This window comes from Ovis canadensis, chromosome 24, assembly GCF_042477335.2.
Source record: "Ovis canadensis isolate MfBH-ARS-UI-01 breed Bighorn chromosome 24, ARS-UI_OviCan_v2, whole genome shotgun sequence".
Classification (NCBI taxonomy): domain Eukaryota; kingdom Metazoa; phylum Chordata; class Mammalia; order Artiodactyla; family Bovidae; genus Ovis; species Ovis canadensis.
In genome coordinates, this window is record NC_091268.1 from 43,687,975 (window position 1) to 43,715,645 (window position 27,671).

The 27,671-nt window shown below is 44.7% G+C and overlaps 1 protein-coding gene across 3 annotated transcripts in view; it reads left to right on the forward strand.

Moving 5' to 3' along the window:
• LOC138429655 (S-adenosyl-L-methionine-dependent tRNA 4-demethylwyosine synthase TYW1) overlaps positions 1-3,552 on the forward strand; it is a 143,080-nt gene extending 139,528 nt beyond the window's left edge. For all 3 annotated transcript variants that reach the window (XM_069571406.1, XM_069571405.1, XM_069571407.1), the window contains exon 16: positions 297-3,552. In XM_069571406.1, coding sequence (XP_069427507.1) covers positions 297-518 — 222 coding nt within the window. In that variant the 3' untranslated portion in view covers positions 519-3,552. The remainder of the gene's footprint in view (positions 1-296) is intronic.
• The last annotated feature ends 24,119 nt before the right edge of the window (positions 3,553-27,671 follow it).

The following is a 27,671-nucleotide window of genomic DNA, read 5'->3' on the forward strand; positions in this document are numbered from 1 at the left end:
CTTCTTTCAGTGATACTGCTCAAGATAAACTTGACTTTCAGTTCTGGGATGTATTCTTTATTTAGCAATTGGGTCTTCCAGGCCCAGCACGGCAGTGGTCCTAAGGAAAAAGAAACTCCCCTTTGACGGTTTATAGAACATTCTGCTTTGATATGGAACCGTGTCTGGAGCGTGAAAAGAATTTTCTTTAACATGATAAGGAGAAAAGATCAGGCTTATTTTTGATGTTCTGACACTTATTTGACAGTCTTTACAGCTATTTTCAGTTCTGACCTGACTCCTTTTTCTCTTGCTAGTTTAAGATTGGCGGAGAATGGTGGACGTGGATCGATTACAGCCGCTTCCAGGAGCTCATTCAGGAGTATGAAGATAGTGGCGGATCAAAAACTTTCAGCGCAAAGGATTATATGGCCAAAACGCCTCATTGGGCCTTATTTGGTGCCAACGAAAGAGGCTTTGATCCCAAGGATACCAGATATCAGAGAAAGAACAAATCAAAGGATATTTCTGGATGTTGAGATTGTCTGAATTTAGGATACCGAAGGACACAAACCGATGGCTGCAGAAGGTTTTCAGACTCCACTGTGATTTTTTTTCCAAGGACAGGTTACACAAATAATATTTCACATAGAGAAGGGCGTGAGGAAGAACATGGGGCCACAAGTCATGTCCCAGGGCTCAGGAGAGAGCAGCCACACTGGAGTGCCTGGGACTTGGCCTCACCATCTCTTTCCAGAGCTCAGTCCCTTTTCTGAATTTACTTCTGAAAGAAAATCATCTTGAGGGGGACGTCCATAAGCATGATTAGTTTTGAATTACAGCTAGGAAGACTCGCTGGAATGCCATCCATGGGAGTGTTGCACAGTGTGAATTTCTGTTTCTCTTCCCTCACTGTGGGCTATTGGTCTTCTGTCGATTGTACTACCTTGAGGTCCACGTGTCTGCTCACCGTAAGACCTCCATCCCTTTCTTACGTCTGAAGAGAACACTTCCTGAAAGTAACTTAAATTGTCATCATTCTCAATTATTTTAAATACCACATAGATTTCTTTAAATTTTTGCTTAGTTCCAACCTTTAAGAAATTGAATCAGATCTAAAACTGTACTAGATTTCATTGTTCCCATGCAAATTGCCATAGAAGGTAGCGTGTGAGCTGGAGTAGAGTAAAATCTTCTGTAAGAGGAATTGTCATAGGATGTCACTGAATAGCCTCACACACTGTGAAACAGTGAGTACAGTTTGCTTTTGCTTTGAAAAGTCAGCATGTAAACTCTCATCGCTACACTTCTAGTAGGTTTCCATCTTCTTTCACTCTTGTGCCCTAGCTACTTTCTGCCATGTGTTTTTTAAAGCTCAATTTTTTTTTCTAGTTGAAAACATCAGTAATTTTTTTTACAAGTATTCGTTATTTAAAAAATTCCTTTATCCTAAAAATCTAATAAATATCTTTTGTAAAGACTTGGACCACACATTTTCTTTTGAGAGCTTATTTTAAAGATGCTTCTAGTCCTGTGTCTCTAAGCCCCATCAGACCCAACCCCCCCATATTCTCTTCTGAAGTTCATAATGATATCATCTACCTACTCATTTAGTTGAAAACTGGGCACTGTATTTATATCTGAGTGATAGAATCAAAACATGTCTCTCTGTTGTGCCATACGGTGAAATGTGATGTTCTTCTTCAGCCCACCACAGCTTCACATCCCATGATCTGTTAACTCCTGAGACAAACAAGGGACGGGAGTGATCCAGGCCAGTGAGGCAAGATCTCAGTGAAGCTCGGATGTGTTGGTGGTCATTGAACAGAGATGGAAAATCACCATAAAGTAGAGCAGTGCTATATGGTAAGAGCTCATGCTGTGGGGCACACAGATGGGCTGCTGTTTGTGACAGTTAACTGAGCAGACAGCTATTGGAAACACTTCAGGGGCTGCTGTGAGGAGCAGGGCAGGCAGCAGTGCCTGTTTGACTTTGGACTGTCCTTCAGCCTCCTTTTCAACCAGGCACCTCTGCTTTACTTTTCATGCATTGAGGTTCTGCTCACAATTTAATTTGAACAAAAATATTCTGTTGCTTCAAAGGAAAAATACACAACGAACTTTTCACCTCCCAAATGAACCCTCCTGATGCCATTAGCTTTAAGTATATAAATGAGCAGTTTTTCTCCCCTTGCCATCCAGGAAGTGTTTGCTTTATATTTTTTAAAAATAGCGTGGCATATTAATCCTGGTTCACAGACACAGCAGAAAAATTTAAATGCCTTGGGGAAGAAAATACAGTAGAATCCGTGTGAAAAAAAAGTTCAGTGTTTGCTGAGCAGTATTCAAGTAGAAGAGATGGAAAGGTTGAATGTTCTTAGAAGGTGAGCTGCTTAGAAAATAGCATTCTAGATGTCCAGTGGAAGTTCTTGTTGGAGTTTGAGCCAGTGATTCCCACATTCTGCTGAAAAACCAGCCAGGTAAAAATAGTTAACAAAATTCTAGAAAAATCATTATTCAAGGAAAGTCCCTTTACAAGATATTAAATCATGTTGTCTAAAATAATTAAGACAACATGAAACAGATCAACTTCCAAAATAACAGAGTAAGAACCTCAGTGAACTTACTCTCCGTCTAAAACAGTGAAAAGATGGGCAAACCCACTAAAACCAGTGAGCTGCAGCACGCGCGCTTGCTCACCCAGTCATGCCCAACTCTGTGGCCCCATGGGCTGGAGCCCGCCAGCCTCCTCTGTCCATGGGATTTTCCAGGCAAGAGTACTGGAGTGGGCTGCCATTTCCTCCAGGGACTCTTTCTGACCCAGGGATCAAACCTATGTTTCCTGCATTGGCAGGTGGATTCTTTACCACTGTACCACCTGGGAAGCCCAGGAGTTGTAGAACTCTTGACAGTTTAACCAAAGCTTCACCATGAGCTAAAAATCATCTTTTAAGAGAAACTACTGAACCTCAATGAAAATGAACAGTTTACTTCCCATCAGAAAGCATAGAGGCCAGAAGACAGTGGGATGATGTCTTTAAAGAGCTGAAAGAGAAGACTTCCTACCAAAAATTCTATATCTAGCTAAATTTTCCTTCAAAATTAAAGAAGAAATTAAGACATTTCCAGATAAGCAAGAAGTAAGAATTCATCACCAGCAGACCTGCCTACAAGGAGGAGTCCTCAGGCCTTAATGAAAGTATGTTAGCCACTAACTTGAAACCACACAAAGAAATAAAGAGCATTGGTGGCAGTACCTATGTAAGTTTTATAAAAGACGATAGAAGTGTATTTTTGTTTGTAACTCTCCTGTCTGCTTTATAAGACAACTGTGTAAAGCAATATTTATAAAAATTGTGTTAATGGGCTTAGAATGTATAAAGATGTGATTTGTATGACAGTCATAGCACAAAAGAAGCGGGGCGGGGGGGGCGGGGAACCAAGGTATATTGGAGCAAGTCTTGATTACCCACTGTTGAAACTGAGTATGTTTCCAAAGTGAATTGTTTTAAGATGCTAACTGTAATCTCTAAAATGGCCACTAAGAATAAATTTTTAAAATTACAGTAAAAATTTTTTTGCTTCCAGTTTCAATGTGTGGATTTTTAACCATCACACCAAACAATTTTCCAGTACCAGCTGGGTGTCCTCCATTTCAGCTTAATTCTGACATTGTCTGCCTGGAGGTAGCATCAGATCCCACAGGTTAAGTGCTCTACCCCCCAGCTTCAGATGCCAGTCACAAGTCCACTTTGTCGCCTGCGCTTCTGATCAGCTGGAAACACAGGTATAAACTGGAGGTTCCTTGGGTTTGATTAATGTGCTAGAGCAGCTCACAGAATTCAGAGCAACATTTTACTTACTAGATTACTGGTTTATTATAAAAGGATATAACTCAGAAACAGCCAGATGGAAGAGATACAGAGGGCAAGATATGTGGGAAGGCAAGGCTTCCATGCCTTCTGTAGGCATACCACTCTCCCCAGATCTCCATTTAAACACCAATCTGGAAGCTCTCCAAACCCAGTTATTTTGGGGGTTTAATATAGAGGTTTATTACCTTGGCATGCTTGATTACATCATTGGCCATTGGCGACTGACTTTAATCTCCAGCCCTTCTCCCCTCTCTGGAGGTCCAGGCATGGTTCTGAAAATTCCCAACCCTCAAATCACCTGGTGGGTTTCCCTGGCAATGAGCCCCCTTCTTTAGCTACCTAAGGGCTTTCCAAAAGTCACCTAAACATAACGAAAGACTGCTTTTGTTGTTATTGCTCTCATCACTTAGAACATTCCAGGTGTTTTAGGAGCTCAATGCTAGGAACTAGGATGAAGACTGAATATATATTTCTTATTATAAATCACAGTATCACAAAGAAGAGAATTTAAAAGGTATACTAGAAAATACCTGTTTAGCACAAAAGAAGACAGCAATAGGAATAAAACAGCAAAGACCTAAGACATTCCAAAAAAGCAAAAATGCCAGGCATAAATCTTACCTTATTGGTAAGTATATTATGTAAGTAGATTAAATACTACCCTAATCAAAGGAGGCAGAATGTATTTTTCTTCTAAATCCAATTATATGCTGTCTACAATAGACACATTTTAGATTCAAAGACTAGAGGAATTGAGACAGATATACCGTGGAAGCAGTGACCAAAAGAGAGCTGGAGCGACGGTACTAATATCAAAACATAGACTTTATTTATTTTAAAAAATTAATTTGTTAATTTAATTACTTTACAATATTGTAGTGGTTCTTGCCATACATTGACTGACATGAATCAGCCATGGGTGTACATCCTGAACCCCCCTCCCACCTCCCTCCCCATCCCATCCCTCAGGGTCATCCCAGTGCACCAGCCCTGAGCACAGTCATCTCATGCATTGAACCTAGACTGGTGATCTGTTTCACATATGATAATGTACATGTTTCAATTCTCTCAAATCATCCCACCCTTGCCTTCTCCCACAGAGTCCAAATGACTGTTTTTACATCTGTGTCTCTTTTGCTGTCTCACATATAGGGTCATTGTTACCATCATTCTAAATTCCATATATATGTGTTAATATACTTTATTGGTCAAAAACATAGACTTTAATACAAAAAATTATTACTAGGGACCAAAGGGATGTTTTATAGTGATAAATTTTAATTATAATTATTTATAATTGCATCTTAATAGAAAGATGTAACGAGCCTGTAAGCATGCATGGACCTAACAATAGAGCCTCAAAATTCTGTGAAACAAAACCTGACTGAATTGACGGGAGATGATTCAGTAGTAATTGGAGACTTACATAACCCACTTACAATAATGGATAGAACAACTCAGCCAAAGACCAGCAAGAAAATGAGATTTGAGCAACACTGTGAAACAGGTACACCTAACAGACCTCTTAGAATACTCCACCAAAAACACCTTCTCAAGTGCCCATGGAACACTCTCCAGTAATAGACCATATGTTAGGTCATAAAACAAGTCTCAATACATTTCAAAGGATTGAAATTATACAAAGTATATTCTCTGACCAATGGAATGAAGTTAGAAATCAATAGCAGAAGAAAATTTGGAAAATTCATAAATAAAATTCATAAAAGTCGACATTACCCAACATCCTAAACAAACAGTGGGTCAAAGAGAAAGTCACAGGGCAATTAGGAAAGACTCTGCTGCTGCTGCTGCTAAGTCGCTCAGTCATGTCCGACTCTGTGCAACCCCATAGATGGCAGCCCACCAGGTTCTGCTGTCCCTGGGATTCTCCAGGCAAGAACACTGGAGTGGGTTGCCATTTCCTTCTCCAATGCATGAAAATGAAAAGTGAAAGGGAAGTTGCTCAGTCGTGTCCGACTCTTAGCGACCCCATGGACCGCAGCATATGGGGCTCCTCTGTCCATGGCATTTTCCAGGCAAGACTACTGGAGTGGGGTGCCATTGCCTTCTCCGAGGAAAGACTCTGTAATGAATGAAAATGAATATACAACATACCAGAACTTACGGGATGCTGCTAGTGTTGTGCTTAGAGGAAAATTTATAGCTGTAAATGCCTACATTAAAAAGAAGATACATCTCAAATTAATAACCTGACCTTCCATCTTAAGGAACTAGAAAAAGGAACAGCTAAATCCAAAGTGAACTAGAGGAAGAAAATAATAAACACTAGGGCAGAAAAGGTCAGTTTTCAATCCCAAAGAAAGGCAATGCCAAAGAAGGCTCAAACTACCACACAATTGCACTCATCTCACACGCTAGTAAAGAAATGCTCAAAATTCTCCAAGCCAGGCTTCAGCAGTACGTGAACTGTGAGCTTCCAGATATTCAAGCTGCTTCTAGAAAAGGCAGAGGAACCAGAGATCAAATCGCCAACATCCACTGGATCACTGAAAAAGCAAGAGAGTTCCAGAAAACCATCTATCTCTGCTTTATTGACTATGCCAAAGCCTTTGACTGTGTGGATCACAATAAACTGTGGAAAATTCTGAAAGAGATGGGAATACCAGACCACCTGACCTGCCTCTTGAGAAACCTATATACAGGTCAGGAAGAACAGTTAGAACTGGACATGGAACAACAGACTGGTTCCAAATAGGAAAAGGAGTACGTCAAGGCTGTATATTGTCACCCTGCTTATTTAACTTCTATGCAGAGTACATCATGAGAAACGCTGGGCTGGAAGAAGCACAAGCTGGAATCAAGATTGCCAAGAAAAATATCAATAATCTCAGATATGCAGATGACAGCACCTTTATGGCAGAAAGTGAAGAGGAACTAAAAAGCCTCTTGATGAAAGTGAAAGAGGAGAGTGAAAAGTTGGTTTAAAGCTCAACATTCAGAAAATGAAGATCATGGCATCCGGTCCCATCACTTCATGGGAAATAGATGGGGAAACAGTGGAAACAGTGTCAGACTTTATTTTTGGGGGCTCCAAAATCACTGCAGATGGTGATTGCAGCCATGAAATTAAAAGACGCTTACTCCTTGGAAGGAAAGTTATGACCAACCTAGATAGCATATTCAAAATCAGAGACATTACTTTGTCAACAAAGGTCCATCTAGTCAAGGCTATGGTTTTTCCTGTGGTCATGTATGGATGTGAAAGTTGGACTGTGAAAAAAGCTGAGCACAGAAGAATTGATGCTTTTGAATTGTGGTGTTGCAGAAGACTCTTGAGGGTCCCTTGGACTGCAAGGAGATCCAACCAGTCCATTCTGAAGGAGACCAACCCTGGGATTTCTTTGGAAGGCATGATGCTAAAGCTGAAACTCCAGTACTTTGGCCACCTCATGCGAAGTGTTGACTCATTGGAAAAGACTGATGCTGGGAGGGATTAGGGGCAGGAGGAGAAGGGGACAACAGAGGATGAGATGGCTGGATGGCATCACCGACTAGATGGACATGAGTTTGGGTGAACTCTGGGAGCTGGTGATGGACAGGGAAGCCTGGCGTGCTGCGATTCATGGGGTCGCAAAGCGTCGGACACGACTGAGCGACTGAACTGAACCTAGGGCAGAAATAAACAAACAAAAGAAAAGCAAAACAAAACTTAGTGAAGCCAAAAGGTGGTTTTTTGTAAAGATCAACAATATTGGCAGACCTTTAGCTAGGCTCATCAAGAAAACAGGAAAATGTAAATAGTTAAAATCAGCTATGAACACAGTTTTGTAAATATACTAAAAGATATGCTTTGTGATTATACTAAAAGCTATACTGTACAATTTAAGTGGTTAGATTTTTTGGTATATGAAATATATCTCAATATAAGTGTTTTAAAAACACAGAGGCAAACTTCAATGTGTATGAAACCAATATAGGATAAAATCAGTGAAAATTTTGGAGAAAAATTATGTATTTTTATGTTTATACTAAATACCAAAAAGTCAAATGAAACAAAAATCTCAGAAGAAACCTTGAGTGATGAAGGCCTTTCTTGACCAATGGCTTCCAACTTTCTCATGCATTAGAATCATTTGGGTGTGTGTGTGTGTGTGTGTGTTTGTGTGTGTGTGTGTGTGTGTACAGTAGTGTCTGATATTTGCAACACCATGGATTGCCCACCAGGCTTCTCTGTCCATGGGATTTTCCAGGCAAGAATACTGGAGTGGGTTGCTACTTCCTACTCGAGAGGCTCTTCCTGACCCAGGGATCGAACCCATGTCTCTTGCATGTCCTGTGTTGGCAGGCGGGTTCTTTACCACTAGCGCCACTTGGGAAGTCCCAGAATCATCTGGACGGCTTATTTAAAAAGATTTCTGGACCTCTGAGTTTCTGATATTGCAGGTGTGCAATGCAGAAGAATTTGCCTTTCTAACAGTTTTCTGCATTTTACAAATGCTGGTAAGAGACCACACTTTCAGAACCTCTCATAGATACAAAAGTGGTATAAGAGTTACAGAAGTCAGGGGAGGAAGAACACTGCAGATAGAGGACTAAGCATGCTCAAAGACCAGGTAGGGAAGGATCGTGGCACCTTTGAGTAGCTATAGGCAGGCCACAGTGGCTGGAGGATGCTGCAGAAGAGGTAGGAAAGAGCCCGGCCACTCAGGGGAACCAGGAGAACAGAATGGTGATGACTCAGGAAGACATAGGCCAGTCCAAGCCCTAAGAGCAATTATGCAAAGGAACAGCGTGATTAGATTTGCATCTTAATAAGATCACGCTAGCTTCTGGTTGGAAAAGAGCCTGGAAAGACCAAAAAGGGAAGGCGATGAGGTGATAGGTGTTCTTATAGAACAGGCCAGAGCTGATGGCCTGGGAGGTGGCCTTTCAGCAGTGCCTGTCCTTGTGTGCTGCCCTGGTGGTTGGAAGGGAGGAGAGTGGGCAGATTCGAAAGAGACCTTAGGAGGAAACAGTGATGGGTTTGGCCACTGATGGGTGGGGGAGGGTGGAGAGCAGGGAGGCAGGAGGGATGAGTTGTCAAGGATGACTCCTGGGTTTCTGGCTTGAGAACAGGAGAGATGACGGTGCCACTCTGCAGGCTGGCTGAGACTGGAAGGGGGCCAGGCCTGGGGGAGATCCTGAGTTCATCTGTGGACATGTGGGCTTAGAACCGCCCAAGGCTTCCAAGGGGAAGGTTGAGCCAGCAGTCAGGCATACAGTTCTGGGGTAGAAGAAAGGTATGAATAGTCATTGGTGTAGGTTATTCCTGGAGAAGAGCCAAGTATACTTCTTATACTTAAGAAGGGCCAAGGTCACCTTAGAAGAGAATGTAAAGAGAGGAGTGGAGAGGTCACACCTCTAGGACCTCTAGCAGGTAGGGGTGGGACAGGAAAGAAAGTCCCCTGACATCTTTAACAAAGGAGACAGAATAACCCGACCTGTGGAACCACAGAAACCTGTGGTGAGGGGCGGGGATAGATCAAGAAAAGACTGGAGACGGTTTCAGAGGCAGCGAGAAGTGAGTCACCAAAGAAAATCCCTTGGATGGGGGTCCTGATCAATACTTGCAGGGCAGTGTGCCCACCAGTGAGAGTATTTGAAAGCTTTTTTTAAAAATTACTTTTTGTTGGAGCATAGTTGCTTTACAACGTTGTGTTAGTTTCTACTAGACAGCAAAATGAAACAGATGCATTTATCCATGTTAAAAGTGCAAGTCACTCAGTTGTGTCTGGCTCTTTGAGGCCTCATGGGCTGTCCATGGAGTTCTCCAGGCAAGAATACTGGAGTGGGTAGCTGTTCCCTTCTCCAGGGATCTTCCTGACCCTGGGATTCAACCTGGGTCTCCTGCATTGCAGGCAGACTACCATTTGAGCCACCAGGGAAGCCCATATGTATACATATAGCCCTTCCTTTTTGGATTTCCTTCCCATTTAGGTCACCACAGAGCACTGGGTTCCCTGAGCTATAAACATTAAGTTCTCATTATATATCTATTTTATACTTAGTATCAATCTGTAGAATCTAGAAAAAATGGTTTAGATGATCTTATTTGCAAAACAAATAGAGACACAGACATAGAGAACAAACAATTGAAGACTTTTTACCGACAGAAGATGTTTATGATATAATGCTAAGTTTAAAACTCAGAATACAAAATCACAGTTATCATCGTAATTATATAAAAATCCTATGTATGAAACAACCGATAAATGAACATCTATTATTTTAATTAGTCTAGCACTGTAAAAGGTATGAGGAAATGTGTTTTCTACCTTATAGAGTCAGCCTTTAAGCTTTTTCCTTAAATAAAATCCTGAAGTTGGAATTCAGCCTATAGTTGGAATTAAATCTATTTGGCATATTTTGTCAGCTGAAAGATTATTTACTCTTTTGTTTTTCTTTCAGTGTGTTGGGTTGCTTTTTTTACCTTTTATTTAAATACAAATTGATGAACCCTTCCTGGGGCACCGTTGATTTAATGCAAGTTGGCAGTGACTAATCTCATTGGCTATTAGCCTGTGTGGTGTTCTGGTCCTTTACTGATTTCCTTTCATTCAATATAATAAAGCGTGTTACTCTCATGACTAGGTTTTCAAGCTGTTTGGTACGGAGTTGTAAATTTCCTTGTCTTTTCTGGAGAAAAAGACCCTCTTATTTGGAAGGAGCTCTTGCATGGTTAGATTTCTCCTCCCTGATTTCCGGAATTCCAGCCTTGATGTTAGAGCCCTTTTAATGGCCACAGCCCTCAATCTAAGGCAAGTAAGTTTGCAGCGGACTGTGAGGGCAGCTACCCACTTCGGGGTGAGAAAGGAGCGTGTATTTGCAGAAAATTGGACCAGGCAGACCTTTTGTGATTCCTTCTCTGGTCTGGTCTAAAGTCGCTCAGTCGTGTCTGACTCTTTGTGACCCCTTGGACTGGAACCCCTCAGGCTCCTCTGTCTATGGGATTCTTCAGGCAAGAATATTGGAGTGGGTTGCCATTCCCTTCTTCAGGGGATCTTCCCAGTTCTGATCAAGCTCTGTGAAACTGCAGCTAATGCTTTCACCTTCCTCCTTATTGAGGAAGCAGATTAATTGTGTAGCTAATTAACTGGCTCTCACTGAGAACTACTAGACATTTGTACTCTGATTGCTGGCTAAGGAGAAGTGGGATAAAATCACTTGGACTGTGGAAAAATTGAAGTGTTTTTTTTTTTTTTAAGCACCTGGTCCCTCCCCTCCACGCTCCTGCCAGGAGGAGCCTGTAGTTCTCTGATCTGCCCATCACTCGCACAGGAAAGAGGGCCTGGACTGTCCCCCAACACAGGACCCCAGCTCAGGGAGGGATTAGCAAATGCCAGTCTCAGTGTGTTCACAACCCCCCCACCTGCCTCCAGAGGAGGGGGAGATGAGGCCATAGAAAGAGGGCTCAGAAACCTCAGTCTGAGGCAGCGAGGCAGAAGGGGCTTTGTGAGATTATGCCGAGAGGGTTAAGCCCACCTGAATACCGCTTTAGGGATATTGGGCACATCTGGGTTGAGCAGGGGAGCCCTGTGGTCAGGTTATGGTGTCTGCAGGGTGTCAGGTGGGCTTGGAACTGTTTCCACTCACCAGCTGTGCACAGCAATAGGGATTCCGGGGGCAAGGCCTTATGTAAGGCCTTAATCCTGGAGAAGGAAATGGCAACCCACTCCAGTATTCTTACCTGGAGAATTCCATGGACAGAGGAGCCTGGTGGGCTACAGTCCATGGGTCGCAAAGAGTGGAACACTATCGAGTGGCTAACACTACTACTAAGGCTTTAATGGCCAGGAATTTGGGCTCTTCTGCCTTGTCTCTGACCTGGCCCCTTCCCAGGGGACCAGGACTCAGCACTTCCTCAGTAGCACAGTCAGCTCCTGAGCCGCAGTGTGGGAACTGGGGACAGGGTTCAGTTTGAAAAGCAATGTCTCGTGTGGGGGGCGGTGAAGGTGAAGATGTCCCTGGCAGAAAGGGCGCAGCTCAGAGCCCGTGGATGCAGAGTCTTGGTAGGTGTGTGCCGTGTGGTTGGGGTGGGATTGTCTTTCCTGGCAGATAGAACCCAGGAGTGTTCATCAATCTGCACATGGTGCTGGGGAGACACAAAGTCAGAGAGGTAATTCCTGGCCATTTGCTGAGACCCTGGCTTCCCTGGTGGCTCGGAGAGTAAAGAATCTGCCTGCAATGCTGAAGACATGGGTTTGATACCTGAGTCGGGAAACCCCCCCGGAGAAAGGAATGGCTACACCACTCCAGTATTCTTGCCTGGAGAATTCCATGGACAAAGGGAGCCTTGCCTGGCTATAGTCCATGTGGTCGCAGAGTCAGACACGACGGAACAACTAACACTTTCCTATTGATACCAGAAAACGTTTGTCGAAAGTCCAGATTCTTGTTCAGTGCATTCAAAAGAATGTAGGCAAGGAACAAAAAACTCAAACACACACGCTGAGGCTGAGGAGCAAAAAGAACAAAGAAGCAGTTTATTGAGGCAAAAGCAAAGGACACACTTTTCGAGTGCAGGCGTCCTCGAAAGTGGGGGGTACACTGCAGAGTTATTGATTCCCCCCTTTTATCTTATTTTAGGTCCTTGAATGGAAGGAGGTCATTTGATTAGGAGGTAGAATATTCCCTAGGGGGAGAGTCGAGGTGAGGCCTCACAGGCACCAGGTTGCATCTGTGCGTTTGTCTCCTGAAGCCACCGTTACATGCACTGTGAGAGCTGTTTGAAAAGCTCTGACCAGCCGAGACAGCATATTCAAAAGCAGAGACGTTACTTTGCCAACAAAGGTCCATCTAGTCAAAGCTATGGTTTTTTCTGGTAGTTACGTAGAGACTGAATGTGAGAGTTGGACTATAAAGAAAACTGAGTGCCGAAGAATTGGTGCTTTTGAACTGTGGTGTTGAAGACTCTTGAGAGTCCCTTGGACTGCAAGGAGATCCAACCAGTCCATCCTAAAGGAGATCAGTCCTGGGTGTTCATTGGAAGGAATGATGCTAAAGCTGAAACTCCAATACTTTGGCCACCTGATGTGAAGAACTGACTCATTGGAAAAGACCCTGATGCTGGGAAAGATTGAAGGCAGGAGGAGAAGGGGACGACAGAGGATGAGATGGCTGGATGGCATCACCGACTCAATGGACATGATTTGAGTAGGCTCTGGGAGTTGGTGGCGGACAGGGAGGCCTGGCTTGCTGCAATTCATGGGGTCGCAAAGAGTCGGACACAACTGAGCGACTGAACTGAACTGAAGAGCTGTTTTTCCTTAAAATGCCTCTCACTGGTCGAGCGGCCACAGGTGGAAGGTTGTTCAGGGTCGTCAGCAACCTGTGCAGTTTTATTGCTCACGCTCCATGGTGTTCATGGTCAGCGTTTCTTGTTCAGATGCTGCAGAGGTTCTGTTTCAGATGCTATTCCTCCATGTGTCAGGGCCTCAGGAAATTCAAAGCAAAGAGGTGGCTTTGCCTTCTGCCTAATTTTTATGCATGAGGAGGCTGTCCTTAGGCCCAGTCCTGTCTTTCCTGCCTCATTATATGCCAGGCTGTGGGCATGACCTCTGCCTCCAGGCTTGAGGGTTAAATGGCAGGCCCTGGTCAGAGCTGTCACTTTCTGCCTCACCTCAAACTCTGTCCAACCACCAGGCAGGCAGCTGGAGTGAAGGTTCTCGAATGCACATCTGACTGTGTCCCTTCTGCCTAAACCTTCCCGTGCCTCCTCCAAGCCCACTGTCAAGTCTGCACTCCTCAGCCTGACTCACCTTACCACCTGGTCTTGGAGAACAGCTTATGCCACTGCTTCATCCCTAATATCCAGCCCTCTGACCAACTCCTGCTCAGCTACTAAACTCCGACTCCTATGTTTGTGATTAACCTCATTCAGATTACTTCGTTGGCTAGCTGGTTCGAGTACACATTGTCCTTGAGTTTTTTCACCCAGAGCTTTTCAACACATTTGCAGAACTCATAGCCTTTGGCAGAACATCCTTATTCATATTGCCCTGTATTTAGGGTCGGAGTCTTGGGGTGGATTGTAATGGTCCCCCAAGGACATGAGCCACACTGAGCAGGTTCGCTTAGATGCACGTGCTCAAGAGTTCTGACCTCTGGATTTATGCTCAAGTCACAGTACACTATTGATCACTTTGTACTTGAAATGATTGATAGTTGGAGGTAAAAATTTTCATGATGCTTGATTTTTAGGTGGTTTTGTCCTCTAATTATTCTAAACTGCTATGAGATGGAAAAAGATGTTTATATTGTAGAGTCCCTAACTGCTGTCATGTCATGAAAGCGTGTAGCACTTAGCATGCTCTTCACCACCAGTAGCAGAATTAATGGTTCTGAACTAGTGGTTTTGAACAATAGGGATATTTATTGTCTAGTGTAAGCAATCTGAAAGTAGGTTGAATCTAGGGATGAATAATCAAAGACTCAGGCAGTTTCCAAGCTTTACACCACACCCTCTAGATATACTGACTTTTGTTTTCAGACTGTTGCCCCGTGGTCTCAAGATGGCTGCCACAGCTCCAGGCATCACATTCTCTCACTGTTCTATTCAAAGCCTGGTAGGAAAAGGATGAGGCAGAGAGCTCTCTTCTGTTGAGTTGCTCTATTAATCAAAAAAGGAAGAACACTTTACAGACTTCTCTTTAAGTCTTATTAACCATAACAGGTCATTTGACAACCTCCAGTTGCAAGGGAGGCTGAGAGTGCAAGTTTCTGATATTTTTAGCCTCAAGTGTGAGAGATGGGTTCTATTAGGAGGGAAAAAAGTGGACAACAACTCCATCTGCCACAGAGAGTGTATATCTTGCATGTGTATGTCATGCACCCACCAAACAAGTACAGAGCGCCTGCTAAGAGCCACGTTCTTGCTGTGAGTGCTAGAAGCAAAGCTTCACATCATCTGACTCAGTCCCTGCCCTGTCCTGGAGAGAAGCTGTATTCATGAGCAAGAGATTAAAAATCAGCAAATTAAATGCAAAATACTGTCAAAACTTCTAGGAGCAGAACTGAGAAGCTATCTTGTTTTTGGAGAATGGAGAGCTTCATGGAAGATGTGATATTTGAACTGTGTCTTGAAGGATGAATAGGAGTTTACCAGGGGGAAGAAACAAGAAAAGGCCATTTCTGACCAGGGACAGCAAGGGCAAATTCAGAGCTCTGCAAAAACCTGCTTTGGTTTTATTGACCACCACCTCCTCCATCACCACCCTGGCTCTGAAGGAGTGCCACCCTTAACCAGAGCTCAGCCTCAGGGCCCATTTGGCTGTTCTGAGAGTGACAGTGATGTGTGCTCATTCCACTTGGGGAGTCTTCATTCGGAAGGACTGAAGTCCTTCGGGCCTGCTGTGGGTGGTGTGAGCTGCTCTGTGGGGGCATTTGTTCTTCGTTCAACCCACAGTGACACCCCCACTATTGGGGGACGCACTGAACCTCACCCACTGTATGGGGGTGGGGGGATGTCTTGCAGAGGCTGTGCTCTTAGTCTCTCCCTGCACCCCCGCCCCTGCCGGCCCTGACATTGGCCACATAACCTGAACCAGGCAGTGGCTATGCCCGCCTGCTGGGTATGATGATGAGTCCAGATGTGAGCAGGAGCGATTGAAGGCCTTCCGTGGATTTCTTGAAGTCCACCCTGCAGAGGCTGATTTGAGAGATGGAGCCCGTGTCCTGCCAGGGCTCCAAGCCCATATCCAGGCATCTCTGCACGGCTTCCCTATGCATCCCGTTATGAGAGCGACAAATCACCTTTCCCACTTGGGTTCATTGGAGCTGGTTTTATCACTTGCAATAAAGTCTTGGCTAATCTACTAGCACACATCATTAGCGAAAGCACACTGTCTGCCACCTGGCTGCCACCTCTGCTGGTAATGTCCCTGTCCCCAGTGAGGCCTTCTCTTCTGTCTTACTGAGTTTGGTTGGAGGACCAACTCCTGGGAGGCTGGCTCAGCGTCTCTTCTCCTGTTTCTCCAAGACCTTCCGTCTGTGGCTTCTTTCGCTCCAAGCCAGCCAGTGGCTCCTGTGGCCCCAGTGGCCTAGGGGTGCAGGTCCCTGTCATCCCACTGCTGTGTGGGGTCCATGCCATCCAGGAAGTTCCCCCATGCACAGCTGGAGCCTGTATAGATGATAAAACTCCCTCTACCTTTCACTGTCACTCCTTTGGGACGTTCACACGTTTCCCTGGGCCTGTGGTCCACTTACCATGGGAGCCCATCACCACGGAGGCCCAGAGAAAATCAACGACACTTTATGACCTCGTCTGGCCCAGGAGCTCCCTTCTCTGGGCAGCCAGTCTCAGCTGGAGTCTCTCCAAGCTTCATCAACAAGATTACCCTTTACTCAGATCAATGACTTCTCAACTCCTCATTTTCTTCTCCTGAACACAATACCCTCCTATGGAGACCTCCCTGGTCTCGGGGCTAAGAATCCGCCTTCCAGTGCAGTGAACACAGGTTTGATCCCTGGTTGGAAAACTAAGATCCCACATGCTGCAGGACAACTATGCTCACTCACCACAACTACTGAGCCCACGGGCCACAACCAAGAGCCCATCAGTTCAGTTCAGTTCAGTCGCTCAGTCGTGTCCAACTCTTTGTGACCCCATGAATTGCAGCACGCCAGGCCTCCCTGTCCATCACCAACTCCTGGAGTTCACTCAGACTTACGTCCATTGAGTCCGTGATGCCATCCAGCCATCTCATCCTCGGTCGTCCCCTTCTCCTACTGCCCCCAATCCCTTCCAGCATCAGAGTCTTTTCCAATGAGTCAACTCTTCGCATGAGGTGGCCAAAGTACTGGAGTTTCAGCTTTAGCATCATTCCTTCCAAAGAAATCCCAGGGTTGATCTCCTTTAGGATGGACTGGTTGGATCTCCTTGCAGTCCAAGGGACTCTCAAGAGTCTTCTCCAACACCACAGTTCAAAAGCATCAATTCTTCGGCACTCAGCCTTCTTCACAGTCCAACTCTCACATCCATACATGACCACAGGAAAAACCATAGCCTTGACTAGATGGACCTTAGTCGGCAAAGTAATGTCTCTGCTTTTGAATATGCTATCTAGGTTGGTCATAACTTTTCTTCCAAGGAGTAAGCGTCTTTTAATTTCATGGCTGCAATCACCATCTGCAGTGATTTTGGAGCCCCCCAAAATAAAGTCTGACGCTGTTTGCACTGTTTCCCCATCTATTTCCCATGAAGTGATGGGACCGAATGCCATGATCTTCGTTTTCTGAATGTTGAGCTTTAAGCCAACTTTTTCACTCTCCCCTTTCACTTTCATCAAGAGGCTTTTTAGTTCCTCTTCACTTTCTGCCATAAGGGTGGTGTCATCTGCATATCTGAGGTTATTGATATTTCTCCCGGCAATCTTGATTCCAGCTTGTGTTTCTTCCAGTCCAGCGTTTCTCATGATGTACTCTGCATAGAAGTTAAATAAGCAGGGTGACAATATACAGCCTTGACTTACTCCTTTTCCTATTTGGAACAAGTCTGTTGTTCCATGTCCAGTTCTAACTGTTGCTTCCTGACCTGCATACAGATTTCTCAAGAGGCAGGTCAGGTGGTCTGGTATTCCCATCTCTTTCAGAATTTTCCACAGCTTATTGTGATCCACACAGTCAAAGGCTTTGGCATAGTCAATAAAGCAGAGATAGATGGTTTTCTGGAACTCTCTTGCTTTTTCAATGATCCAGCGGATGTTGGCGATTTGATCTCTGGTTCCTCTGCCTTTTCTAAAACCAGCTTGAACATCAGGAAGTTCATGGTTCACATATTGCTGAAGCCTGGCTTGGAGAATTTTGAGCATTACTTTACTAGCATGTGATGCATTGCCACAAAAGATCCCACATGCTGTAACCAAGACCAAACACAACCAAAAATAAATAACTTAATTAAAGAACTGGAGAATGCTGGTGAGGCGGGGTTGTCACCATGTCAGGTGGGCTGGTTCACAGAGCAAGCAATTTCCCTTCCGCCAGCCAGCCTCCCCTCTTCCCAGGTCTGCCCTACTCCCTCCAATCATCTCAGCAGGACCCTGCCTTCCTAAGAGGGTGGTCAAGAGCTGAGTGTTTTTCCTTGAGCGGTTGAGTTTGTGGCCACAAAGTTATCCTTCCCCAGGAGGTCATCCCAATTCCCAAACCCTTCTTGGCAGGGTTCCTGGGACTCATCCCTGGTTTGTTCCCAGGAATAAGGAGGTTTCCCTCTTTTGGGGTTCTTTCTTGTTCCTTTGCCTGGGACAGAGGGGGAGGTTCCCGGAGGTGACATTTCAATCTATCTTCCCCAAGACTAGTCGGCCAGAGGTCTGTCTGGATCTGTCTGCTGCTAACGGGCCATATGCAGGCCATTAGGTAGAGCCCTAGCTGGCTGGTTGTTTTTTTTTTTTTTTTTAAGCCTATTATTTTAATTCCTGAAGCTTTTACAAGGAACAGGCAGCAAATACAGCAACAGCAGCACACTCTGTCTGCCTCCTAATTATGACAGTTCATGACTCAGAATCTCAAATTGGTCATTTCTTTGGCCCCAGCATCCTACCCGACTCTTCCCCACATCTCCTCCATAAGAGTCAACCCATCTTGCAGGAGGAGAGGATGCTGATGTAATTGATCATGTTACAGATATTATGTGTCGGGTGGAATAGCGATGCTGTCTGCTGCAGGGCAGGGGGTGAAGAGAGGACTAAAATCTATTTCATTAAAAACCAAGAGAAACTCACATCAAGCCCTCATCCCTGCCCGCTCCTTTTACTGTGCTCTGTTTACCAAAGGTCCTGTGTGTTTATTTAATTTTATTGGAAAATAAGAAATACGCTCCCCCCCCCCCCATCGCTGCCTCACACAAACATGACTAGAAATAGAGTGTGTTTATAACGCTTTTAGATTTTCTCTCATTAACCCACCACTTCTCCGACCTGGTGGGGTGTGGACTTTGTGGGGGTGGGGAGGCAGGCATTGGGGTGCTTCTTCATGTGCGGGGCGGGCTCCCTTCTCCCAGGGTGCTAAGGCCCCCGCCACCCTCCTCCTGTGGTTGAAAAGCTTTCCAACCCGTTCTCTATTTCATGAGCATGTCCCTAGTCATTTCAGGTTTCCCACAAGCAACAACTGGAAATTTCCCCCTGAAATCAATCTTTGTTTTTCCCATCCTGATGAATAAAAAGTCAGGCAAGGTGAAGAAATCCCCTCTCTCACCTCCAGTTAGTTCTCTGCCTCGTCTGCTCCGCCCATGCCACTGAATCCAGTTCAGCATAGTCCCCGGGGATGCCTCAACCTCAAGTCCAACTGATGCTTCCCTGCATCCCATTTGACTTTCTAGCTGCCGGTGCCAGAACTGCTTTGCTCTCCCCTCCCCCTCCACTGGCACCTCCTGACGGCCCAGGTGATTCTCACCCAGGCTTTTCAACTCCCCTTTCTCTCGACCCCGCACTGTGACCTCCGCCTTCCCTCGCCCCCTCGGGTCTTGATCAGTTCCACATGGATGGCTCCAACCCTGGGTTCTCCTCTGAACCATGAGCTTGTTTAGCCAACTGTCTTCGAGGTACCCTCACCTTTTTTTTTTTTTGGCCACACCGTGCAGCATGTGGGATCTTAGTTCCCCGACCAGGGATTGAACTCAAGTCCCCTGCATTGGAAGCAAGGACCATTGGACCACCAGGGAAGTCCCAAGGTTCCCTTACCTTGAGTCCCCTCCCGCCCTCCCTTACAGAAGGATTAGCTGTTCACCCTTCAACACATGTCCAAGATAGCAGGGCCCCTCAGGGGCCTTCCATGCCCACCACCCCAGGGAGCTGCTCCTTTGTACACAAGTCTCATATGGTCCATTACATGTGGAGTTCTCTTTTATTGGTCTAAATGTTTGCCTCCCCTCCCCACGCAGAGAGACACTGTGTCCCCATCACCTTCCCTGACAGTGCCCAGCTCTGGGCAGACCTCTTGCAAAGTCATTATCACCTGTTCGAAGAGTAATCATAGGAATGATTTCCTTTGGCAGACTCACCAAATAATAGATTTCTAACCTCCCTCATTACTTCCCCTCCCTCCTATTTAACCAGTTCTCAGGGCCCTAATATCTCACAAGTCCTTCCTAATGGGCTCATTTCTAAAATCATTCTCTTTTTTAATAAGTCAGGGGTAACTTGCCACGTCTATCACTAATGACCTCTTTCAAAATGCCTGGGCACCTCTCCTGGTTTTTGAAAGGCCTTAAATGGTTTTCTGAGTTTGAGCGGGACCAATTTTTCCTTTTACCGATCTGCAGCAAGAACATGTCTGAATGACTCATAATATCTGTATCACAGTTCTCTTCCAGTGGATTAAAAATATTTTGTACCTTTGATATTTTTTGCCCTGATATGTGGTGTCTGCAGACCAGGACCCTCTTTCAAGGGACCGTATCTCCCTTGAGGGCCACGGTAGTTTACATGGTTTATCCACATATTCACTGCCCTTCTCTGGGCCCATATCTTGAGCATCCGCCCCATTGCCTCCTCCATGGGAGGGATAGATACCCTTCCTGTCTCACTGGCTTCTGGTTTGGCTGTTGGACTTACTTTGGCCAGTGGTATATAAGCAGATACGACATACTTTGGGCTTCCCCAGGTGGCTCAGTGATAAAGGGTTGGCCTGAAGTTCAGAAGCCACAGGAGATGCAGGTTTGATCCTTGGGTTGGGAAGATCCCCTGGAGGGGGAAATGGAAACCCGCTCCAGTATTCTTCCCGGGAGAATCGCATGGACAGAGGAGCCTGGTGGGCTACAGTCCATGAGGTTGCACAGAGTCGAACACAACTGAAGCAACTGCACACCAGCAAATTGCTATGGCACAGCACAACATGGCAATATCAGACCGATACAGATGCTGTTGGTCATGCAGAGAAGACAGAGATTTATATTTTGAAAACTCTAGGGAGGTTTTCTTCCTTGCCCACTGGATCATGGGATGCCTGCTAGGTTGTTAAAAGGGGTGCATTTTGGAGAAGACTCATTAAACCTTTAAAACCCTATTCCCATTGCAACTTGTCACCATCTCCCACTTTTGGCAGCTATTCCTCCCATCACCATAGCAACACACGTTCGGGGACAGAAACTGGAAAATCCTCGAAAGGGATGAGGGAAGCAATTTTTGGTTCCTCCTCGGACCTCAGAAACCTCGTCTTATCTTCTGTAGCTTTGTTACCTAAGGTAAAGATGAAAGCAAAATGTCCTAAGACTAAAGGGTCTGTAGACCAAAAAGTCTGTTTAAGTACAAGGAAATGTTACTGTACCTGCTGCCAGAGGAGAAGGGGAGGAAGGATCCCTCAGAGTGTGTCCCACTGCAAGGAGATCACTTATATATGGGAAGAGCTTCCCCCAGTCCAACTGAGCCCCACTCCACACACAGCAGTAACCTCTAGGGGGTACTTTGTTGAGAATGGGTCTTGATTGGGGGTCTGCCCTTTGTGTCACTTGGATCACTTACTTTTTGGAACCAGCAACCCCAGATACTCTGATGAATCATGTGTATTTTGAGGTCATTGAATTGAAATTAGTGCAAACAGCTCTGTCAGGACTGGCAAGTGCATCTTCTCTTTCTTACGCAGAAGTCTAGGTTTGGATTGTTTCACCAAAGAGCTACATTGGAATTTTTTTTTTCACCTGCATTTTTTTTTTTAAAGAGAAGATTTGACAGTGGGCTTTGGAAATAAATGTCCTGGTAACTGTCTATGCTCACACCTGACTCAGCACCAAACCAGGGCAGGTGGGAGCAATGACCCATACCTGTGCCACGTGTGGGCATCCTGGGCTGGAGAACTTGAATTTGAGATGGAACAAGAGGGTCTCAGCAACATGGACCTGCCAGGTAGGGAAGTGGGTGGACCGTCAGGGTTCTCAAGAGAAAAAGAACCAATAGGAAGTTGGAAACATTGATTAAAAGAAGTTAGCTCAGGGAATTCTCTGGTGGTCCAGTGGCTAAGTCTCCACACTCCCAATGCAGGGGGCCTGGGTTTGATCCTTGGTCAGGGAACTAGATCCCATGGGCTACAACTAAAGACCTTGCATGCCAAAGCAAAGATTGAGGATCCTGTGTGCTGTAACTAAGACATGGCCCAGCCAAATAAAATATATATTAAATAAAAGAAGAAGTTAGCTCAAGCAATTATGTGGCTAGAGAAGCCCCACGATCTACTGTGCAAGCTGGAGAATGGAAGAGCAGTGGTGTAATTCAGTCTGAGTCTGAAGGCCTAGGAACCAGGGAAGCTGGTGGGATAAATGCCAGGCCAGGGACAGGAGAAGATGAGATATGCCTGCTGAAGCTGTGAGGCAGAGAAACAAAAAGGGGCGAATTCCTCCTTCCTCAGCCTTTTATTCTATTTAGGGCCTCAGTGGCTTAGATGTTGCCTAGCCACACTGGGGAGGGCAGATCAACTTTACTGAGTCCACTGATGCTAATTTCACTGGAAACAACTTCATATGGGGAGTTCCCTGGTGGTCCAGTGGTGAGGGCTCAGAGCTCCCACTGCCTGAGTCCCACTCCAGTGTTCTTGCCTGGAGAATCCCAGGGGCAGGGGGGCCTGGTGGGCTGCCATCTCTGGGGTCGCACGGAGTCGGACATGATTGAAGCAACTTAGCAGCAGCAGCAGCAGCAGCTTCCACTGCCAGGGGCCCAGGTTCAGTCCTTGGTTGGGGGACTAATATCCCACAAGTTTTGTGGCTCAGCAAAAAAAAAAAAAAACAACAAAAACTAATAGACAACCTGGAAATAATGCTTCATCTGGGCATCCTGTGGCCAGTCAGGTAGACACAAAACATACCATCTCAAGAGGAAAGCCAGATGCAGCCCCAAGGCCCGCCCCAAGGAATGGGCCGATGAAGAAATGCCAGCAGCCTGAGAAAACGCGGGGAGCAAAATCATATCTGGGGAGGCTCAATTGAGGTGGGAGTACACAGCCTGGGACAGGGGTACCGAGGCCACCACAGCATGATCTCAGAGTTATCCACTGTTTGGTTGGACTTTCATCAGCACCTGGAATAGGGAGGGAAGTTTGGGAAAAGAATCCAGAAGAAAGTGGATGGCAGGAGTGGGCGGGGGTGAATGCCTTATTGGAGGCACTGGGGCCTGGGTCGGCCCTGCCAGGGGAAACCAAGACAGACTTCTTGCAGCCAGATGTATGCTGGACTAAGGAACTGGAGAGGGTTGGGGGTGGGGCTGTGATTTGCAAGCTTCAGGGGCCCCAAGGCTGCCCCCCACCAAAGTCTGCGAGAGTCTGGTGGAGCGATCCCTTCCAGCCTCCCCGTGAGGAGCCCAGCCTCCCTGGCTGTCACAGGTCTTTGCAGATTTCATGGGACGGAGGCCCTCCCGCCGTCCCCCCAACCAATTCAGAAAGCTTCTTGTTTCTTTCTCCCATTCTGGCAACAGCATCTGACAGTTTCACTCTCTCAGGCTGTTAAGATGTTCATTTCCTCTCAGGTACAAATGGGAATGAGAGGAAAGAAAATGCCCTAGAATTATTTGATGTTTCTCTAATTTGATTGCCAGCAGCCCTCTGAACCTGATCATCTCACTATTGCCGCAGAAAGAAATGTGAGAGCACCGCTGGGGGCAGAAAGGGGCGGGGTGGGTTAGTCTCTGTCCTCTCCTTAGACCTCAGAAACCAAAGCGCCCCCTCAGGAGAGAGTCTGTCCTGTTTTGTCACAAAGAGATGGATTCCCAAAATGAACTGAAAGGCCTTGAGTAATTTTGAAGGAATATTAAGAGAATTGTGTTCGTGTTTATGATCAGTTTCTCTCAGTCCCTTCCCATCTGTTTTCCTGGGAGGAGCCCTCTGCAGGAAGCTTCATTCAAGAGTCGTAGCGGCCATGCTGCTTTGAGCATCCGGAGATGGGCAGTGGGTTCCATTTTATGTGTCCCTGTGAATGTTCCTCTCCTTCCACGTGGAGCAGAGGGCTGGACTGGGCATCGGAATGCTGGGTGGCTGGACTCTGTTACAGCTTTGAAAAGAGCCCCTACTGTATTTTTTTCCTGGTGTAAGGGTAGCAACTCCTGTCATCCACTCCCCAGCCTCCAAGCTCCAGTTTAGAGGCAGGCACATCTCTTCCAGAATCACTTTCCAGACTTCTAGCGGAAGGCAGTGTGATGTGGGCTAATAACTTTCAGCAAATTGAGGCTTTTAATACCTGTATGTGTTTCTTTCGAGTCTTTCCTATGGAATTGCCCCAATGTCAAGGTAATAATAACTTTTCAGACAGCACATCACACAGAACACATGTGGATTTTAGAAAATCAAAGATATAAAGGCCTGACAGGGACCCTCAAAGTCGTGAAACCCAACTTCCCCAGTGTTTCTGTTATTTCTGCAGAATCCTAACGTGGTGTTGTCCAGTCCAGAACAGAATGCCTCCGGTGATGGGGACTTTACCACCTCCCTGAGGGATGAAACCATTAGTGAGAGATTCCTCTGGTTGAGCTGAGGTAACTCTTTATCAGTAGTCCTCAGCCCTGGTCCTGGTTCTCACAGTTGGGAAGTTCAGAGGCGGATAAAGCTGCTCCCTGAGGTTTTCTTCTCTGGACCAATAACTAATTGCTCCCACCATTGCCCACGTGAAAAGGGCTCGAGTCTACTTGGATTTCTGGCACATTCTGCTCGTCAGTCTCTAAGGAAAACCAGGAGCTCCAGTTTCCTGAGCAGGGCGACCCCTCCCTCCACTTCGAGAATTTGAGGGCAAGCCAAATTGGAAACCACGGCCGCCTGCGTTCCCTCAGGTAACAGCCTCCTCTTGCTCTCGGTGCAGGTGTGCAAATAAGGATGAAGGACCATGAGGCACACACACTGTGCCTGCTGAGGACTTCAGACTCCAGACTTCAGACTCCTGGTCCTTGACCTGAGGACCTTTTAAAAATTGTTAATGAATTTATTAAGGTATAATTGACCCACAGTAAACTGCACATATTTGAAATGGACAGTTTGATCAATATGACCTATGTATATATATTGGGTTGGCTAAAAGTTAATTCAAATGTTTTCATAAGGTGTTATAGGAAAACCTGAATGAACTTTCTGGTCAACCTAATACATCCATGAAACTATCACCTCAATCAAGATAGTGGACAGTCCATCACCCCCTAAAATCTCTTTGTACCTTTTATAAACTCTTCTCTCCTCCCTCCCAGGCAACTGCTGGTCTGCTTTCTGTCACTAAAGATTCGTTTGCATTTTATGGGGCTTTATATAAGTGGAATCGTATGGTATATACTCTTTATTTTCTGGCTTTTTAAAATTTTACTCAGTGTACTTACTTTGAGATCCATCCACTTTCTCGTTTACATTCCCACCAGCAGTGCACCAGCGCTCACGTTTCTCCACATCCTCACCAACGCTTCTTACCGTGTCTTTTTGATGACAACCGTTGTGAGATAATATCACTTTGTGGTTTTGATTTGCATTTCCCTGATGATTAGTGATGCTGAGCACCTTTTCATGTACCTGATGGCCATGTCTGCATGTCTTCTTTGAAAAGATGCCCATTCATGTTCTGAGCCTATTTGAAAATCAGCTTGTTTGTTCCATTCATATTTTATTGATGCTGTGTGTATGGCATTTATTTCATTTATTTTGGTTTCCAGTTGTTCATTGCTAGTACGTAGACACACAGTTGGATTTTTTTTTTTGATCTTATATTCTGCAAACTCACAAAACTAATTTATTAGTTCCCCTAGCTTTTTTGTAGATTCTAGTAATCATGTCATCTGTGAATGAAGAGAGTTTTACTTATTCCTTTCAAATCTGAGCGACTTTCGTTTCTTTTTCTTGTTTTATTCCACTGGTTAGAGTATACTGTTGAATTGAAGAGTAAGAGCAGAAATGTCATCTCCCTGGCCTTAAAGGAAAACTTCAATCATGATCAAGTATGATTTAGCTATAGTATTTTGTAGATACCTCTTTTCAGGTCTGAAGAAATTCCCTTCTATTTCTAGTTTGATGTGAGTTTTAATTAGGAATGGATACTGGATTTGATCAAATACTTTTCTGCATCTTCTGGGATATATGTACAGTTTTCCTTTTTCATTTAGTCTGTTTATATGGTGAATTACACTGATTGGTTTTTGAATGATAAACTGATTATATATTCCTGGGTTAAACCTCACTTGGTCATGACGTATTCTTTTTTATACATCATTGAATTGAATTTTCTAAAGTTTTGTTAATTTTTTTGCAATTATATCTATAATAGATATTGGGCTGTATAGTTTTATTTTCTTGTAATGTCCTTGTCTAGTTTGGGTATTAGAATAATGTTGGACTCATAGATTGGGTTGAGAAGTATTTGTCATTTAGTTCTCTGATAGAGATTGAGCAGAATTGGTCTTACTTTTTGGTAGATGGTAGACTTCAACAGTGGAGAAGGCGATGACACCCCACTCCAGTACTCTTGCCTGGAAAATCCCATGAATGGAGGAGCCTGGTAGGCTACAGTCCATGGGGTCACAAAGAGTCGGACATGACTGAGCGAGTTCACTTTCACTTTTCACTTTCATGCATTGGAGAAGGAGATGGCAACCCACTCCAGTTTTCTTGCCTGGAGAATCCCAGGGATGGTGGAGCCTGGTGGGCTGCCGTCTGTGGGGTTGCACAGAGTCGGACACGACTGACGCGATGCAGCAGCAGCAGCAGCAGACTTCAACAGTGAAGTCATCTCAGCCTGGTGATTTCTTTGTGTGAAGTTTTAAAACTACAGATTCAATTTCTTTGATATGAACTTTTCAGGTTACCTGTCTCTTCTTCAGTGAACTTTGTGAGTTTCAAAAAGTTTGTGCATTTCATCTAAGTGGTTGAATCAATAAGCATGAAGTTGTTCGTAATATTTCCTTATAATCCTTGTCATATCTGTTCAATCTGTAGTGACATTATCTGTCTCATTCTGAATGTCTTCTTGTCTATGTATGACTTGATTTCTTCTAAATTTATTGTGATGTGCTTTATGGCCTAGACTATGGTCTGTCTCAATAAATGTTCTCTGCGCACCTGAAAATAATATACAGTCTGTTGCAGTTGGGGTAAAGTGCTCTCAAATGTCAATCAAATCAAATTAATATTGTTCAGATCTACTGTATCCTTGCTGATTCTATTTCTGTCAGTTATTGAGAGAATGGGCATTGAAATATATGCCTGTAATTTTTCTACTTCTTCTTGCAGTCTCCAAGGTTTTGCTTCATTTATTTTAAAACATTTATTATTCACATTTAGAATTGTCATGCCCTCTGATTAACTGGCCCCTGAATCATTATGAAATGACCTTCTTGGTAATATTCTTTGTGCTGAAATCTACTTTGCCTGATATTAACATAGCTGTTCCAGCTTTCTTTTGACTACTTATACGTGGTATATCTTTTAAAATGTATTCACTTTTTTATATATATTTGTTTTATTTGTCTATACTTGAGTGCAGTTTAAGGGTAGCATATAATTAGGTCTTGCTTTTTTACCCATTGTGACTATCTCTGATTTTTTTGTGGCATGTTTATAGCAATTTAGATTTAATGGGTTATTAATTTTTTAGGCTTAAATCTATCAATTCACTATTTATTGTCTATGTGTCCTGTCTATTATTGGTTTCTTTTTCCTCTTTTTCTGCCTTCTTTTGGTTTAATGAGTATTTTTTATGATCTCATTTTATCTCCTCTGTTGGCTCATTAAGTCTTAACACTTTTTAAAGATTTTTAGTGGATGCTTCAGGGTTTATCGAATACATTAAGTGATATTATATGACTTCACATACAGGATAAGAACCTTTCAAGAACAGACTTCCATTTCTCCCCCATAACCTTTATGCTACTGCTACCCTATGGT